The sequence below is a fragment of the Furipterus horrens genome, unplaced genomic scaffold (assembly GCF_987537825.1).
Source record: "Furipterus horrens unplaced genomic scaffold, mFurHor1.1.pri manual_scaffold_10, whole genome shotgun sequence".
Taxonomy (NCBI): Eukaryota; Metazoa; Chordata; class Mammalia; order Chiroptera; family Furipteridae; genus Furipterus; species Furipterus horrens.
Genome location: NW_028327180.1, coordinates 70,265,998 through 70,286,305, shown reverse-complemented (window position 1 = coordinate 70,286,305; position 20,308 = coordinate 70,265,998). Strand labels below are relative to the sequence as shown.

General features: G+C 41.2%; 1 protein-coding gene across 1 annotated transcript in view; it reads left to right on the top strand.

Annotated features, from left to right (window-relative positions):
- Positions 1–17,872, top strand: part of KCTD16 (potassium channel tetramerization domain containing 16) — a 243,980-nt gene extending 226,108 nt beyond the window's left edge. The window contains exon 2 of the mRNA XM_090289315.1: positions 17,418–17,872. Coding sequence (XP_090145441.1) covers positions 17,418–17,872 — 455 coding nt within the window. The remainder of the gene's footprint in view (positions 1–17,417) is intronic.
- The last annotated feature ends 2,436 nt before the right edge of the window (positions 17,873–20,308 follow it).

Here is a 20,308-nt window from a genome sequence, read left to right as displayed (position 1 = left end):
CTCCTACCTGTCTGGATGAGTATTCTTTATATTATATCTTTGTCTGCTAGACTTCCATGAAGTTTTATTTTCTGGAACTTCTGGTTGTTTCTAGTTTTGAGGTAGTTGTATTCCTTCTTAGTAGTGGAGGGATACACTGCATGTTATCTACACCTCCATCTTGGCTGGAAGTCCAAAAATGATTATTAACAATGACCTACAGTATTCTGTACAGTAGCATGCTACTCAGACTTATAGTTGAGGAGCAATAGGCTGCCATATAGCCTTGGCATACAGCAGGCTAGACCATCTAGGTTTGTGTAAGTGCACTGTATAATGTTCACACAAGGACAGAATCACCTTACAACATATTTCTCAGATCCTATCCCTGCCCTTAAGCAACACATAGCTATATAGGTGTTTAAATGTAATGAGTACTCAATGAATCTGTGGTCAGAGAGCCTAGTTGATTAAAAGGTGTTTCACTTATTTGCTCACCCAAATGACCACGATGAGGTAACCCCTATATGCTGAATACTTTGCTTTTTGTGGGGATAGAAGATGAATAAGCATGGTCCCTCTTAGTAAGGGGCCTAGGTCTGAATTAGGAGCCAGTCACAGAGATGGCACAATGCTGTGTGAGAGGATGTGCTTCAAGTGAAGTGGGAGGGCAAGCAAAGGGTCAGCAAGTTGATCTCTAGGGGCGTTTGAGCTTGGGCATGACAGAAATCAGGAACCTTACTGGAAAAGGTACACCTAAGCTGGCTCTTCATTGATAAGTTACCCAGGCAAAGGAAAGACGAGACAGAAAAAGTATTTTAGGCACAAGGGACAATCTGAGTATAGTCAATGAGGCAAAAACCTAATGTACAAACACTAATGAATAAATATAGGGAGTAGAAGGAGACCAGATTAAGGAAGGAATTGAATATTGGGTCAAGACTCTCTTCTGTCCTGCTAAAGAGAATAGTCTAGTACCAGTGAGATAAAACTGAAGGCTGACAATAAGATGATAATACAAAAAATACGAATTCTACTGCAAATTTATGTGCTGTGTATATATTATTATTGTCAAATTTTGAAAAATGTCATGAATATTTTCATTTGACAAAGAGAACCTAGCGTGATGTAAATAAGGTAACAATACTATCTGAATTAGGAATGAGGAAAAAAAAAATAGGAATTTTAGGAGTTTGACCAAAGCCATATACTGTAACTTCTTGGTACCAGATCAGGGCCTGGGTTGCAGGCCTGGTACTGACTGGTACAGAACAGCGCCCCCTTGTGTAACCGAGGCACTTTTGCTCATTCATCACATCCTGAAACCCAGGCCCACTGTCGACTGACCCATAGGGCTAGTCAGATGGACTTGCATTTGGTGGAGTAGAACAGAGTCAAACCCACTGACGGGGAGAAACACTCGTAATGAACATGCCATTCATTCTCTTCGCACATGAGAAACAGAATAAAGAACAATTCATAATATTTAGTCATAATACATTAAAAACAATTACTTATAATTAGTAATAATATATATTGCTAATATATTAGTTATAATAATAACTGGTAACAACAATGAAGAATGCATTTATTTCAGGGGCCCAGCACCAAGCAGAGCACTTTGCATTTCCTTCTCAATCTATCTCATGGGGGCAGGTACTGCTATTGCCCCTGTTTTACAGGTGAGCAAACTGAAGTTCAGCAACTTGCTCAAGTCACACAAGTAATGAGTACAAGTGAAATTCATTCTGAGATTTGTCTGATGTCAGAGCCCAGGCTCTTCACCATCGTGTGAAATGGCCTGTCTCACATACTGCTGCTTGATTTGTACAACACCTGCATTGTGCCATGTGTTAATTATTGGTATTTAATAGAAGCACATGGAGACTTCCTTTTCTGTTCCAAGAATTCTGCTGCAGAGGCTGCTGTCCTGTAGATAAGGGAGCCCACCCCATCCAATGATGTTTACTAACTACTCCTTGGTCCTTGGTCATGCTGGGGGGAGATGGGGGCGGGGCGTGGGGGAAGAGAGAGAGAGACCAAATGTCTTAGATCCTAATGAAACTTGGTTTGCTGTTTTGTTTTATTTTTTAAACTAATTCAGCTTCAGGGTCTGGACTGTAGTGGAAATCTAAGAGAAACTCTGTCCCTTGAATTAAAAAAAACCTAAGGTACAAAGCAAAGGAATGATATAAAGCCAAACATGCTGCAAACCTGTTAATTTTTAACAGTGTTTGAACTTCAGGTTGGGGTGCCGCTCTGAGGAACCCAGCAGAATGCAGGGCTGTCTGATTGCATTTTCAGTGTGTTTTCAGCTATGCGGTCTCTCCCTGTTGTAGAGCACACACAATCAGGTGTTAAGATGTGATGAGATGATGGAAATGAGAGTGGAGACAGCACAGAGGAAGGCAGTAATTAACCAGAATGCATATTTATCATCGTCTGTCATTGTTTACAAACAATGTAATGACTCCTGATTGTAGAATTCAGTTCCAGGCTCCTAGTTTGTGAAGTCAATCAGGCAGCCCCAGAAGGTGCAGGTCAGCAGAAGGACTAACCAAGTAAGCATTCTGATACACAGGATAGAGCCAGAGACAGTGAGAGCATCTTTGGTTAAAAACCTATTGATTATTGAAGACTTGAAAAATCATTATTTTATGATGCTTCAATCATTGACGTGGCCCTGGCTGGTTTAGCTCAGTGGATTGAGCGTCGGCCTGCGAGCTAAGTGTCGCTGGTTCGATCTTCCAGTCAGGGTACATCAGAGAAGGAAAACTCTGACTCCAAAAAACCTCCGCTGCCTTGTGGCATACCTCTTCAGGGGAAAGGCTAAGGGAGTAAACCCTGACAGAAAATCCGGAGCCGGAGTCCCTAAGGCGGTTTGACGTTGTAGTCAACACTGGCAACTCCTGCGGCGCACCTGAAGCCAAGCTGTATTGACTCCGTCTTTCCCTTGGACCCTTCAGCTGCGAAGAGAGGGGGGGTCTGCTGCATGGGCAACAGCAGACCCTCCATATCACCCTGCCCAGGCTCTGTAGCTTCAGCGTCATCGCAAGATGTCGATTCAACACGGGAGGAGACAGATACCGTGTCACTCCCGAGTCGGACTGCACAACCATTCTCGGCGGTGCAGATAGACTCTTAAGAAGCTACACCATCGTCTCTCGAGACGGACGGCTGCCGACGACGACGACGACGAATCATTGACGTGACTATGGCTAATGGGGATGAACTGGACTTATAAATGGAAATATTCTCTAATACCAAGCTTAGACAAATCATTTGCTTTCCTGACCCTTATTTTTCTTATTTGTAAACTAGAAGTAAGGAAATCTACCTCGGAGTCCCTGCTCTCCATCTCCACTGTTAGAAGTCACCATCATCTCTTGCCTGGACACTGGGATAGCCTCCTAACTGGCCTCCCTGCCTCCAAGGTGAACTTGCAATAAAGACTAATTAAATCATGTAACTTTCCTGTTGAAATCATCCTTCTTAATGCTCTAGTATAAAAATAGCTCCTGAACATAGCCTTTGGGCTCTATGAGATTTGTCCCTTGGCTCTCTCTCCAATGTTGTCTGCTACCATTCTTCCTCCCTTAGCAACTTCAAGCCATCAAGGTCTTCTTTCTGTTCCTTGCACAGACCATCTTATTCCTACCTCAGGATCTTTGCATGTGATGTTCCTTTTGCTTGTAATGACTTCTACATGATCTTCATAAGCTGGATTCTTGTGGAAATTAGGTTCACACTCAGATGTCAACTTCTATGGGGATGCCTGCTGAACCCTCTATCTATTGGTTGCAACCTTCTCACCCCAACTCACTCCATCCTATCATCCTATTTTGTCCTCTTTGCAGTTGTCATCACTACCTAAAGTTTTATTATCTTTTGCTTGTTTAGTTTATCATTTTTACTGGAATGTAGAATGCCTGTGTCCAGCTATGTGCCCATTTCCTAGAGAGTATCAAGCAGAGAACAATAAAATATTATTTGAATGCTGAATGAATGAATGTAAGGATCGAATGAGGTGTAATGAATGGGAATGGTTCTATAATCTATTAAGTATTGTACAAATACTAGGTTTCATAATGTCTTCTCTCCTGCTAAGCTATGGCTCTTCTCAGATCTTTGTCAAAATGGAATTGAGCACCATTTTCAGATAAGAACTCTTTGAAATGGCAACTGACTTCCCAGAATTTATAATTTTAATAAAAGACAAAATTATCATAAAGAGTAAAATACTTTTTAGTGAAAACTTTTAAGACATTCAGTATTCATTTTGCTAAGATCAGTTTTCTGTTTTGCACCATGAAACTATACAACCATACAGATGCACATATACCATATAGAATTATTGAAACAGGTTTTTATAGACTTAGAGGAGAAATGTGGCTAAAACAAGGAATTTGAAATAGTGTTAATGAAGAGAGAGACAAGGATTTATCAATTTGAATATTCTATAGGCCCATAAGAATTCCCTAATTTGACTCTTTTCCTTCATCCTCATCCTATCCTCCAACCTCTACCTCTTCCTGGCAATTTTCATGTACCTATTAGCCATTTGTATGTTTTATTCTGGAAAAAAATATATATTTAGTTCCTCTGTGCTTTTAAAAATCAGATTGTTATTTACTTATTTATTTATTGCTATTCAGTTATATGAGTTCTTTATATATTTTGGATATTAATCCCTTATCAGATACATGATTTACAAATATTTTTCTCTAATTCTGTAGGTTGTTTTTTCATTTTGTTGTGTCTTTTGCTGTACAACAGTTTTTTAGTTTCATGTAGTTCCAATTATTTGATTTTTGGTTTTGTTGCTTTTGTTTTGGGTATCATATTTAAAAATTGTTGCCAAGACCAATTGTCAAGTTTTTCTTATGTTTTCTTCTTGGAGTTTTACAGTTTCCGGTTTCATGTTTAAGACTTTCATACATTTTGAATGATTACAGTCTCTATCAAAATTCCAATGTTAGTTCTCACAGAAATAGAAAAAAATCCAAAAATGTGTATGCAACCACAAAAGACCCCAAATAGCCAAAGCAGCTCTGAGATAGAACAAAGCTGGAGGCATCATACTTCTTGATTTCAAACTATATTACAGAGTGATAATTAAAACAGTATGGTGCTGGCATGAAAATTGACACACAGCTCAATGGAACAGAATCAAGAGCACAGAAATAAACCTTCACACATATGGTTAGTTAATATTTAACAAGGGATCCGAGAATGCTCAATGGGGAAAGGATAGTCTCTTCAATAAATGGTATTGGGAAAACTGGACAGCCACATGCAGAAGAGTGAAATCAGACCGTTATCTTACATCACTCCTTTGGTTCTCTTTTATAAAAGGTTCCCATTTATATTCCAAATGTTAACAATTAAGAGTGTTATCATTAATGCAGTGGGAAGGATATATTTAATAATCAGAGACCAAGCAATAGAGAACTCAAATATCTCTCTATTTAACTTCCACAGGGATCATACAATTTTTTCCCATCAACTCTCTTCTGGAAATCATTAGTGCTAATTTATGTTGGTAGTGTCCCTTTGCTTTTATTCCTTATTGGATAAATCAGTCAAACAATCTGAATGAATAGTGATGGGCTCCACAGTTGAATGATATTTCTCCCTATAAGAGAAGGGCGAGTTGGGCAATCTTATGAGGTTGTGCATTTGTGTGTAATTAATAGGATTTAACAGAAAAAGGCAAATCATATATAATGGAATAACAATGAACTGTTGTCACAGTGCATAATTTGCCCCTCTTTGAGCGATTTTGGTTACCCTTAAAATCACTACAGGTCAAGTATGGCAACCTGTGCCCCAGAGCCAGGAGGAGGAAGATGTATATTAATGGATTAGTTCATCAGTGATGTTTTCTAAAATATTATTAATCTATGAAAATGGGATCAATTCTTTGGCACACAGCCCATGATAGGAGTAGAAAGTAGAGATACTGGTTAAGTAATAGGAAGGTAGGCTTTGGGTCGACTGTCTGTTGAAAGAAAAGCAGACAAAACAAGGGACTACTTATATTGAGATTGCCCTTTAAATATTTCACATACTGTGATTAATATTAATGTTGTTATTTGGATATCAAAGGTAATCAATTCCTCTTTAAAAACCCATTATTTGATGAGCATTGGATGTATTCTCGGCACTGTGATCATGCTGTGGATAAATATTATATCTCACCCTCCTGCTGGAGAAGTATTGTTATTTCTAACATTTTCAGGTGAAGAAACTGAAAGCCACCAGAAGGTCTGAGTCCTATCCCTCTCTCTTTGACTCTAAACCCCACATTTTGAAGCAGTAGGTAGCCTGCCTGACTCGTTGGGGAAATTCTGGGGTCAGCTGCCCCAGTTTGTATCACAGTTGGTCTCTTAAAGACTTCGGTGTAGTTACTTAGTTTCTCTGTTCCTCAGTTTGCTCTTCCGACTAATGTGAATGATAATGAAGTCATTTCCTAGTGATGTTGTAAATCTCAAATAAGATTCTGCAAGGCAAGTTCATAACAACACCTGGCACAGAGTAACCACTTTATTTAAGGTTACCTTTGATTGCATGATATTCACAGAGGCTACGGCTGTGTGGGAAAAATCCTTGGTGAGAGTCATCTTTGTCTCATTTTGAAATCCTAACTAAAAGGAATAGTAACTAGTCAGTGACCAATTAGCAGAGATACATATTCAGGCAGAGCTACTAAATAGATTCTGTGAATCTTTCTATTTTGTTATCAGCTGAAGCTAGCCTGGTGAAAATGAGGCATTCTTTGTATTTTATGAAAAGTGAAAGGGCGATTCAATTTCCTTTATCTCCTTACACTGGCATTTTTGGGGAACTTGTCAAGAATGGAATGGTTGGGTCTCTGCCAGACAAGCTCCTTTCGAACAGTCCTCCTTGCCCTGGAATATTGCGGTGCAGTGATAGAACAGGCAGGAATCTTGGGGTCAGAGCTACCAAAAATCAAATTCTAGTTTCACCTTTTACTAGCTTTGTGGCTTGTAGCAAAATGAGTCAAAAAGTAAGACATTCAGTTTTCTCATCAGTAAAAGAGGAATATTTACCTTAGAGCAGTAGTTCTCAACTAGAGGTGATTTTGTCCCCCACCCTAGGGGACACTTGGCACTATCCAGAGACATTTTTAGTTGTCTGAGGAGAGGAGGTGCTACTGCCAGGGTTGCTTTTACACATCCTGCAATGCACAGGGCAGCCCCCACGACAGAGGGATTATTCAGCCCAAAGGTCCATTACACCAATGTTGAGAAACTCTGCCTTAGAGAGTTACTGTTAGAATAAAATAAAAATGTTTGTGAAGCACTTAGCATCACACATGACACATGGTAGGTACTCATAGTTCATTAGTATCATTTGCTAGGCTTTGCACACTAATGTGGGTTCTTGGACTTTCTCTGACAGGCCCAAGCATTTTGATCAACCCCATTCACGCTGAGATGCCAGACTTAGTCTTCCATTACAGGTGTGTGCTGTTTAAAGGAAGGTCTCTCAGATGTTGATTCTGAGTAATCTCTGTGCTGGAGTGTCAGTCCCCCTGGCCCCTGAGGAAGTCTGGTCCTCTCTAGGTTCCTAGTCACCCTAGGAGGCAGGGATTAGGTGTTGTAATTCCTTGTCTCTCTTCACTCGTTGTGAAAGTTTAATGAGATGATGCAGGTAAAACGCCCAGGCCCATGTTGGCGTCGTGAGTGCAAATGCAGGTCCATGTTATCACTAACCACTCCTCCTCTCCTTCTCTCCCTCCCCCTCCCCCTCTCTCCCTCTCCATTAGCCATGTGGTCATATTGGAAGAATCTGTTTTCTCCAAACTGCTCTGTCCAGTGTTTATCTTTACTGCACTCAGTAATGGACTCTTCCTGAGAGCTTTCTTCTCCCCAGATGCTGGACTGTTCATATGTGAAACCGTCTATGGTTGGGTTTAATTTATCCATCTTTTGCCCACATGGCTCTGCTCCTTCCCATCTGTATCCCTGGCATGGTCCCAGACAGGGCTCCAGACCCAGAGTTGGGCTCTGACACTATCAGGCCCCAGAACTAGGTGCTCAGTGGCCTCCTCCTGTGACTCAGTCTGGCCTGCGCACAATGAGGTTCCTGGTTGGGCTCCTCATGGCCGTTCTTCTCATTGGCCAAAGTTTTCTGGTTTACCTTACCTCCCTTCAAAGTAGTTTCTGATTTATGTGTGTTTTGAGACAGTTCCTTATTTTTCTATTTTATTTTTATTGAATTTATTGGGATGGCATTGTTCAATAAAATTATATAGGTTTCAAGGATACAGGTCTATAATACATCATCTGCGCATTTATTGTGTGTTCACCACCCCAAGTTAAGACAGATTTTTAAACTTTATCTGTGTTTATAATAAGATTTACAGGGTTCTCTAGCTCTTGAATAATTACTCTTAGTTAATTTGGCTTTTTTTTTTTTAACTAAGATTATCAATAGAAGTTTAGGTTTGCATTTACCAATAAACCATAGATGGTTAGGCTGTGATTTTTTCCTTCCTTTGAGAGATTGTTGCATATTGATTGGTTGTTGAAAATTCATTAAGCAATATTAGCAACTACTACACGTAATTAACTGGCAAAGGGCTTTTTCTCCCGTGCCAAGTGCTTAGGTCAGACACTGCAGATGCTACCAGGGTAGCCCTGGCAGAACTGAGGAGTGATGGGGGATGTGACATGCTCTGCACATCAGGAAGAACACCCATGACAACTCATCCTTCATTTAGTCGTTTCAGCTCTTTCCAGTAGACTGGGGGAAGGCAACTGAGTCAACAGTTTAACCCTTTAGGCCTGTGAGGATTTTGAAATATCCTTAGTAGAACATTCTCATGATATTGAATAATGTTTCCATCAAACAGAACAGAGGTTTTGTATTAAAAGAGACCTGGGTTTGAATTCATAATCTGACACTTGTCAAGTTTACAACTTTGGATTAGATAATTAACCACTTTGAGCTATTGTTTACTCCTCCATAAAAAGAAGAATGCCTGACAGCTAATAGGGTTATTTTGAAGATTATATTAGTTAACGTGTGAGCACAAATAACAGACATGTAGGAGGTTCTCAAAATTAATCTTTATTAGTAACGCTTATTCACAATTGAAATCACTATGTACAACAGGTGGCAAGAACACCTTAATATATCTCTTGAGGGTGTCAAATTTGCTGGGACCAGTGTAGCAAAGAGGCTACTATTCCAGAGAAGGAACAAGTCATCTATAAATTAGCTTAGCAAAGTAATAGTTCTTTTGCCCCTAAAACACTGGCCAACATTAGTGAGAAAGCTGAACAAGTACTCAGAGGATGACAGAGGTAAATTAGACAGATATTGAGTGTGTTCACATTAATTTAAGGTAGTTTTCAAGACTCTTATTGTAAGTAACACAAAATTAAGCAAGAGGGGAAAGAGAATGTCTTGCATTATAAAATTATAAGCTTAGGAATAGAGCCAATGCAAGATGCTGCTAGATGGGGGACCCTGTCTGCTGACTGTTTCTCAGCTTGGCTGTTTTGCTTGGCTTCCTTCTGCATCAGCGCTGCCCAGCTGGTGGGAAGATGGCCACTGGATGCACATTGTCCTTGCTTGGCAGCCTCCCACATCCCAGAGCATCTATTGCCCATAAGTTTCAGAATCACAGTCACAATGAGGACTCTGATACCTCCCTCTTGGATCTCATGCCCTTCCTTAAAGCATTCCTTTGGTTGGGAGGTGAGACGTTCCTCTTGGGGCCACGTGCCCTCTCCTTGTGGCTCAGTATGGCACCACACTAGACAGACCCTTGAGGGCAACATGGAACAGAGAAGGGTGTGTAAGTAATTGCATATTCATCTTGTTTTAAGAGACAAAAGACCATTAGATGCACATGGAGAGAAGTTGTAGGGGAAGTTGTTGACTCATTCGGGTCTATGAAAGATGGGTGAAGAAAAATGAAGAAGGGAGCCGAGATGAAGAGGCCAGGACAAGAAAAGGGATGGGCCACAAAAAAAATAGGCAAACGGGAACTTTTGGGAAAGAGCAATCAAGTGTGATCTTAGTTACACAATACGGAGACTAAGAGGAGGAAATACAGTAAAGTGGAAGAAAGCAAGAGAAGGTCAAAAAGGACCTGGAAAATGACATAAATGTGTCATCAAGAAACACTTGAAAGAACAAGGCAGTAGACCACGAAGTCAAAATTCAGAAGTTCTTGCTTTATGCAAACCATTGCATTGCTGTATTTCGAGAGCAACTCCACAGATAAGAAACTTGAGTTAGAAGGGTATGTCTGAGTATGAGCAAATGGGAAAAATTATGGGAATAGAGACCAGGGATTGAATTGTAAGGAAACTTAATTTTTACGTAAGTTGTATAATCCCTTTAGGCATTTTTATACATATCAGTAAATAATTATGAATGATAGTCAATGAAAAATACATATATGTACATATACATACAGGGCAGGGAAAAAGCAGGCTTACAGTTGTTTGTATGGAAAATGATACAATAATTAGTAAATAATACAAGAATAAACTGTTTTCTGTATTCTGTATACTCACAACTGTTAACTTTTGCCCTACCCTGTGTGTGTGTGTGTGTGTGTGTGTGTGCAATTTCTCAATTTTGGATAGCTGTGGACTTGGCCATTATCTCTGTCAGTCAGCATGTTTTTGCCACATGCATATTAAATCTAGTGATATGCTGAAATATTTTCCATACCCATGACCGTTGCATGTCACATTTTCTAATCCTTTTTTCCCCAAGGGATAGGACAATGTCTTTCACACACACTCTAAACAAAAAATCACTGTCCCTTCACATCATTTTTTTGCTCTCCCATTCATTTATCCTGCAGATATTTCCTAAGCATCTACTATGTGCATGGAACCCTGACCTATAGGCGCCCCAGAGTGTGCATTAGAATTCAGGAGGGGACAAACACAGGCCTTACAGGCCAGTGTGGGAAACAGACACTGAACGATAAACCGTGGTTACAGGTGGTGTTTCTGTGAAAGACGTGGGCTAGAGATTAGGACTGGCTTAAACTGGGGTGGAGATAGGTAAGGCTCCCCTGAGAGAGTGACGTGAAGCTGAGCTCTTGAGAACAGAAAAAAAGAGCTAAACAGGTGAAAATAAGAATAAGTGTCGTTAGCAGAAGAAAGGACAAATGCAAAACCCTAAGGTATAAAAAAGGGTAGCAGGGCAGGAGTGAGGCGAGAGTTTCTTTTATTTCTATTTCGTAATTCCTCCCTCTGAGCACAGGTCTAGCAGGTCAAGAGCTGCGTCTTTCTTGTCTTTCGCATCTAGGGCAGGGTGAGTGTGCTGTTAATAAGTTGTCATCACTCAGCTCTGAACCCACCCCTGTCTGCTGTGCTGCTCAGGTGGGATTCAGCCCACCGCACTTTGCATCTGTCCCGGTGGCTTCCTGTTAGGTTCTGTCCGTGGCCAGTGCTAGGGGAAGACCCTGAGACAGGAGGCCAGGAAGGACTCCTCGTCTGCTCTCTGCTCATCAGCTTCAAGCCAGCTTTTATTTACCCCCAAAGCAGTGGATCCCAGTTTCCAACCTTGTTTTATCCTGTAACTCTCAGAGCCAGGCCCCTGCAGTGATGCAGCACCAGCAGGACGCGTGCCCCCTCATATGCCTGGGCGCAACCTCCAAAGGGTGCGTTCTGCAAGCATCTGCCTCCCAACCCCAAGGGTGGTAGCTGTCTCCTGCCATCGCTGTCTTTGTCTCTTCGGTGTCACCTTTTTGCATTTTCATTCCTCCAATATCTATTTAACCAATTCCTTACATTAATTTCTCCCTATTAAGATATCAGACAGAGTATCTGTTTTCCTGACTGGTCTGGACTGATGCCTGGATGGGTTTACTGTCTCAGACCTACCCAAACTTGCTCCCTCTTAATGAGGAGCCCCAGCTGGGCCCACCCAAGGCCAAATGTCCACAAGGGAAAAAAGGTCAACCGGAAGCAAGATCTGACAGTTGTCAAGCTTGAAGATGCATTTTTCTCAGAAGCTTGCAGAGCCTGCCTACTCCGATCTGCAGTCTGCAACAACTTTTCCAAGGTTAGCAGAATTATAAAAACATCAATTTGGCCATTATTGACTTTTCAACTGGGATACTAAGAAGGTCTTTTAACAGCCCCAATAAATTAAGTCTGGCTACCTCACTCCCAGGTGGGCCAGCTCCTCCATCACTGACAGGACCGAGGAGAACAGTTTTCTCAGCTGTTGCTGTAAGTGATGTGCATTGTGTTCCCACCCATTAGCAGGTGGAGAATTTGAAGTGTGGGTAGATTGCAGAGCTGCCTCTTTTAAAAATGCATAAGCACTTTGTGAGTTTGCTAAGTCATGTTTTGCTTAGCTTGGTTTGAATTTTTCATACGGGAGAAATATTCTGTAGCCTTTTTTTCTTTTATTTCTTCTTCATCAGTAAGGACTTCCACAGTTGGGGGTACAGTGTAAAGGGGCCAAGGCCAGTCATACAGTTTGCTTGACTGGTCCTCAGTTTTTCCACATTGTAAAATGTTGGAAGATTTGGGCTTTAAGGACTTGGGGCAATTGGGTTCCCTGTCCCTCCCCATTTAATCCAAATTACAAATTCCTCCTGGCTCTAGGTTTAAATTTAATTGTTGTGTCTTCAAGTACATTTTCACCCTGAAAGACTCATTCATTTGTAAAATTGTGAGCACTGTCCTGCAAAGGGACTTTCCTTCCGAAACTGTCCCCTTGTCACACACTGTGTGCCAGACACGGTCCCTGATGTGGTTATTTTCCCTCCCACATCAAGTCAAACATCACTAAATGCCCATTATACACATTCCTGACACATGATGCTCCAACCAGACCTAAGAATTAGTTGTGGAAATGTAACAATCATCTCTGACAAGCTCCTGATTTGTTTTGTTTATGTAGATCAGTGTCTGGCTTATGGTAGAACAAATAGGTATGAATGAATGGAATGCTTATTGGGTGCCACAAACCAGGAAACACCTTTGCATTAACTATCTTATTTAGTATTCCTAAAACTATATGAGAAAGCTGCTATTAATTTTATTTTTCAGATGAGAAAACTGAGGCAGAATTTGCTAAAGTAACTGATTCAAGCTGACAGATTGTGAGTCCTCACTGCGGAGCCAACTCCATGCAGTTCAACATATGTGTTTGGCTCATTCATTCATTCATTCATACATCAAACATTCAGCAAACCTCTATTATGTGCCAGATACCAAAAGTGATGTAATAGCCAACAAATTCAGCAATAGTTTATTTTAAAATAAGGTAGGGCAATTACTCCCTTTGATGAGCAACTAGTTAATAAACCCCCAAAGGCAATAAGTTATTTGGTTTTTTAATATCAATAAATCAGACTTGTCTTGGAATGAAATGGTGTTCTCACATCTGGCTAATCAATTGTATCCTATTTTCTCCTCAAGTGGAGAGAGTGATTATAGTCAGTATTGAAACCTCAGCAAATTGGGATCCTAAGTTTGTTGCAGTTTCCACACTTTCCAGGACCTGTGAGCACCTGTCAGCAGGACTGCCAGGCAAAAGTGTCCAGCACCCACATGCGTGTCACTTCTGTGCTCTGGTTAAACACCTCTGCCTAAGGCCAAGTTCTCAGAAAGGGGGTGGTCAGACAGACAAGAAAAGAAATGAGTGGTATCTTCTCACATCTGATTTTTTCAAATTTCTAACTCATCACACAGCACCTCCAGCTGGACTGTATTAATTCCCAAGTTCTTCCTTGATTTCAACATAATATGTAGACCTCAGGCACCATTTTATGAATTATCTTGCCAAAATGGTAAAACATTCAAATGGTCTCATAAAATATTGAAGCATGTGGTAATATAACAGGCTTCACTAAAATTAAGTTGTTCAAGTTCCCTTTCATAGTGATAATGCCTAGAAGAAGTGGAAAGTACCACTTGCACATGCCTGGAAGCTGGAGGATCCCAGCTGGCATTCAAATCCGGGATTATCTCAGCAGTTCGGGGAGGAAGTAGCTGTGTCTGCGCCAGGTTCTTGGCTTGGACACATTCTGGAGGCTGCGTGCAGTTTTCCACGTGAACGCACGGGGCTCCCTCCCACGATGTTGTTTGTGTTGCCAAGTGGCTTTTAGAAAAGCTCCTGGTTTCTCTCCAAGTCCACCCAGGGCTTGCATTTCTCTCGGTTCAGCAGGTTTATGTCTAAATAGTTTGTCGTCTTGTAGGCAGGCATATCATAGCATATATTTCCTCTCCTCACTTTTTTTTCTTTCTTTCCCTTTTTAAGGTTAAGTTCAGTTCTGAAACTTTCTCAAAAAGAATCAAATGAGGTTGATGTGATTACTTTTTCTTGACCCAAATCATGGAGCCATTTCTCCATTGAGTAATAGTGTGGGGATGGCCAGGTTTGGAGAGGCAGAGATATTCTCCTGAAGGAGAAAAATGATCTCCTTAAAATCTGGGCTGTCTGGCCAGGTGACTCAGTTGATTGGAGTGTTGTCCCATACACCAAAAGGTCACAGGTTCAACTCCCGGTCAGGGTACGCCTAGGTTGTGGGTTTGATCCCCAGTCAGGGAATGTACAAGAGGCAATTGATGGATGTTTCTCAAACCGATCTCTCTCTCTCCCTCTCTCCCTCTTTCCCTCTCTCCCTCCCTCCCTCCCCCTCCCTCCCCCTTCCTCCCTCCCGCTTCCCTCCCTCCCTTTCTCTCAATGTAAAATCAATTTTTAAAAAATCCTCAGGTGAGGATAAAAAAATAAATCAGGGCTGGCAGACAATAGCCATTTTCCATTGTGTTACTCTCGTCACCAGCTGGTGCAAGTGGAATAGTCTCTGTTGCACAGACATTTATTTGTAATAGCCCAAGATGACGACTAGGACATTAGTGCTATGGTGATTCCTTTTGCCTAATTGGATTGTTGCATTTCATTTAATGGGTGTATAAATACAATGATTATTTGGTCACATTTTAAAAATGTGGTTTGAAAGAGAGACTTCGTGTTAGAGACACTCCTGGAGTTGTGATTTATGGGGACGTTTTTTGTTTTAATCTTTCTGGAAAACTATATCAAGATAAGTTGCTATAAATAGTTAATCATTTAGGTATGTAGAGGACAGGCATTGTACTAGAAGACAGAACATAACTTTCCATATTGGTTCCATTCTAGGTTTCCTCTACTGTGACCATATTTGAAAATGGCAGTGAAATGGAATCTTGTTATAAAGTAACCCATTATTGATGAGAACAAGATCTAATGCACATTAAGACTAGCTTTCCCTTCCCCTTAGCCCAAACTAAGTATAGTGGGCAAAGGGGTTTTAAACAGATGTGATGTGCCTGGCACACCTTCCTCCAAAGAAGCCCTTTTGTTCCCTAATGTGAGACATTGAAAAATTAATCCCTGCCTTTTGTCATCTAGTGGTTTTGGATTGAATGATGCCTTTTAACTCTGTTGCCAAATCTGTTGCCCCCAGGATACAACAAGGATGCCAACTTGTTAAACCAAGCACACCATTGTCCGGGGACAGCCAGGTGACCTGGAGTCTGCAAGGTCCTTCCCCGTGTGAGAAGGCCACCCTCCCCTCCACACCCCAACCATTATTAGGGTTTTCTGGACCCAAGGGTAGGTAGGACAATGACCATGTCCAGCTTGAAGCAGCTAGAGGAGCTCGAGACCTTCACCCGTTGTCCTTTATGAGATTATAAAGGATCCTAAGTCTGAGAGGGGGGAATTGTTATTTTTTAATGTTATAAAATTAATTAATTTAAAAAAGAAGAAGAATATAGGAAAGGGTGAAGCCAAGAAACTTGTATGCATGACCCAATGGATATGAACTCGGGGTGGGGGGCATTGGGGAGGGGGTGCTGGATGCAGGGGAGCAAAGGGGGAAAAATTGGAACTATTATAACAACATAATCAATAAAATATAAAAAATAAACCATTATTTAAAAAAAAAGACTGGGTTTCCCATAAAACACATAAAGATGCTACATTATCCTTGTCCCCAATATTACCATCATTAAGGACCTTTGTTTCCCTTTATTTTCATGGCTTAAGTGCAATGAACTGTATGACAGACCCAGTGCCCAATATATGATTAGCAAATAGAATCAGGTTCATACCTCCAAGAAGACAATGGCTGTTTAGAGTGCAAGACCAGGAGCGGTGAAAGATCTATTTAGAACATTGCTTTGTGCCATAATCATGTATTTTCTAGTTCAGGGAGCCACCAACTGTGTATCTGGAAAGTGACTGCCTCCAAATCATGGAATTCAGTGGTGGAGTCAAGACTTGGGGGAAAGGGAGATAAGGACTTGCATTGGCTTAAATGAAAAGTCCAGATAGGACTAACTTCAGGTATGGCTAGATCCAGGTACTAACAAGTCATTATGTGGATAGTCTTTTATTGAATTTCTATACTGTTCCTTCGATTACAACAATGCGCACTTCACTGCACCCACCTCAGAGAGTTCATGCTATAGTAGCTGAGATGCAGAAGGTAAAAAAGAATTCTAAGGAATATGATAGGTGGATGTGATAGAAACACTTACAAAATCATAATTCAGAGGAAAAAATGGCAAATATTTCTGAGGAGAGGTAAACAAGGGCTTCTGTATGGAGTTAAACCTTGAATATTGTTTTGAAGGAGAAGCAGGAATTTTATGGAGAGGCAAATTGAGGAAATGTGGTTAGTTACCTTGGATATGGCATTTGGGAGATCTGTATTCGAATCCTAGCTCTGCCACTTAAAGTTCCACACTGTGTCAAGTTCCTTAACTTCTGAGGGTCTTGGTTTCCTTGTATGGAGCTACTGAGTTTATAGAATTATCACGAGGATCCAGTAAGTTGATGGGCGCACAGAGCCACATGGGGCCTGGCACAAAGTAAGTCCTCCCTGATGGACAACTGTCTTTCTACTCATATAGACTCCTCCACTGTACCTGACTGCTGTCATGTGGAGCTTTGAATTAGGGTTTGACATCAGCCACAGTAAAGCCTGTTAGCATTTATGAAGCATTTATTGTATACCATGTACTTCATTCAGAACTTCATTTGACTTATCTGAATCCTCCCTACAACTTCAGGTAGTAGGACAATCATTATCCTCATTTCACAGATGAGGAAAGTGAAGCTTTGAGAATTTAAGGTGTCTGCCGATGTAACCAGGTTAGTAAATAGTAGCTGAGTATCCCTGTCCCAGGGCTATCTATTCCAGTGCTGTGGGCTTAAGAATTATGCTCTGCTTCCTCTCACCAGCATGCCATTATTAACCCCCTCCTCTCCACAGACTTGGCTTCTGGGTGCCCCTGTTGCAGCCCATTCTGAGTGCCACACCTCTTCTTCTGAAGACATGGTTTTGGGTGCTTGTGTGTGTGTGTGTGTGTGTTCAGGTGCTATGCTGCTATCCCAGGCATTAATCTCTTGGGTCCTGTGCTTCCTTGCAGGTGAGCCTTCTAGGTGGTCATCCTCACATTGTGATTGCTGCTGCAAGAATGGCAAGGGTGACAAAGAAGGGGAGAGTGGCACATCTTGCAACGACCTCTCCACCTCCAGCTGTGACAGCCAGTCTGAGGCCAGCTCTCCCCAGGAGACAGTCATCTGTGGGCCCGTGACACGCCAGACCAACATCCAGACTCTGGACCGCCCCATCAAGAAGGGCCCCGTGCAGCTGATCCAACAGTCGGAGATGCGGCGGAAGAGCGATCTGCTCCGGACTCTGACTTCGGGCTCCAGGGAGTCAAACATGAGCAGCAAAAAAAAAGCTGTGAAGGAAAAGCTCTCAATTGAGGAAGAGCTGGAGAAATGCATCCAGGATTTCCTCAAGATCAAAATTCCAGATCGGTTTCCTGAGAGAAAACATCCTTGGCAGTCTGAACTGTTACGGAAGTACCATCTATAGGGCAGGGCTGGGGGTGGGAGAAGAAACAAACCGTGCAAGCATTTTGAAATCACCGTCCTAAAAGAAATTCATATTTGCAAAGAAAAACAACAACTGACAATATGCGTTTGTTAGAACACAATGCCCAGTGATATACTACTGCCTATTTACCTAATTCACCTTAACACGTGAATCCACAGGGTAGATTTCTTTCCAGATGTGGAAGTATAAGAAATTTTTTTTTTTTTTTTTTGCTTATTTGTTTGTTAACTTGGTCCCATGTACTGAGTATCTTACACAGAACGAGAGCCAGCTCTGTGAGAGTGGCTGAGGGACTTCGGGAGTCACTTGTCCCAAACTGGTTTTTCTCTCATCTTCCACCTCCCTCCTTTGAATGAGAACATGGGAGAAAGTTATCTGGCCTAATGGCATATGTCTGAGTGTTTTAATTTTCCTTTCCCATTTGTTAATGGGGAAAGAAAGGGATGGCAGATTTATATGTCTTTTCAGTCCAGTCTATGATGTGCCAGTCTCTATGGACTCCGTATGCATGAGGGTTTGTGCAACACAATTACGAAGAAGTCTGTATAAATACACACAGTGCACATGACCCCAGGGTCTGGCTGGCAAGAGGGTGTCCCTGCTCCCAGTGCCACTGTCTCAGAGCACCTCACACAGAGGAGCCTCTGCTCTCTTCCCAAAATCCTTTTGGGAAGATTTCCCAGCCTCTCTTGGCAACACTTTCTAACATCAAATAACCCTCATCATCCAGAAATTGCCTTCCTTATTTCTAAATTAACACCCACAGGCTCCATTTTACTGAGTTGCTCTTTCTCTGCAATCAGGGTGAGAAGAGCTAGCCACACACTTTTTTGTATTAAATGAACATTTCATGTCCACAAAAATCACTACTCAATGACCCTACGGTCAGCCTTCTGTACCCGGTGTTTTCCTGCTGTGGTTTTCCCACGTAATCCACATTAGATTCTCAGCACTCGCACATAGTTGTAGAAACAAGAACACCACACAGTTCACACTTGAATCAGGGTCCAGTCTTTTGTGTGTTTGAGACAGAATTGTACTCCGCACACCTCTAATCACTCATACTTCTTAAACTCCCAGTGCCACATTGTTACTTTTCTGTAGACAGTTGTGTTTGTTGTTGGGGTTCTGGGACTTGGCTGTGTCTTTACTGGGATTGGCTGCCATTGCTCTCATGTCTGAACATCCCAACTAGATAAGTGGAACTCCAAACTTGAGGTTTTGGTTTCTGAACTATTTTTCTTGATTACATCCTTGACCTTTATAGACACAGCCAAAAATAAACTGTTAATAGCCATCCAGCCATGTGACTCTGTATTCTGTTAATGCACCAATAGCTTTTTTGTAGACTTGTGGTTTATGGAGATTAAGAGACCAGGTTTTATTTTTAGCATTTCTCATGCATTTCAGTGGGAACTGAAAAATAATTGGTCAGCCTTATTTTTGTGCCAAGTACTTCTGGTTTTTTAAATTGTGTGCTTGTGTGTCTGTGTATGTGTCATGGGTAATAAAGGCAACTGTATGATGTCTGTAGGAGAGAAAAATAATGACCAATTGCTTCTTCTGAAAATCTTTCATGAATGCAGTTTTATTATGTAAGAGGGTCTGTCTCGATTCCTGTTATTATTGCCCATTAATATATGGGTATCTTTCTGAATTTTTGTAATTCTTGCCTTTATACCTGTGTGACAGACTGAGCCAATGTTTCCTTGTCGTGATGCTTTGAATAGAGTGTAAAGTTTTACTTAAGTGAAAAAGAAAGTTTATCAGGGAGTTGAGTTGTCAAGAGAATTATAACTTATGAATTTAAGTAGTTTCTTTTATGCATTAATACATTAGTAGACATTTGACATTGCTTTGCAAAGCTTACTGACATGTCTTCATTTTTTTCAATGCTTCTTAACAACATATCAAAATACCTTCCTACTCATAATAAAGGATCCTGCAAAGAATCAAAGAACTTAATAGGTCAAGAAAAAGTTGAATTTGATGAAGACATCCTCAAACTCACTTTGGTCAAATGATTCTTGTGACCCTCCTGGAAATGTGGTCAAAGAGTTGAGGCTTCAATAAAATGACCAGTGCCCCAACTTTCTTAAATTTCAGACTTGACTTAAGTGGCATTAAGATAGAGACACACTTTTAAGAAGTGGAGAACTGATGCGATGGCGGTCGGCCTACTGCTTTGACTACACACTTTAAATAGTAAATGACATGCTTCCCAGAAGATGTTCATGGCACTATTTCTGTCCCTTGACCTGTCATGGCTTCTTTTCTGCTTAGGCACTCTTTATACCCCCAGGAAACCTAACTAGTGGTAGGGAATCTGTTTAAAACAAAATATTGTCATCTGGATCAGTCATCCCTTCATACAGTCCAACTAAAACAACAAGGTGGTGTTCATTTGCTTGGTTG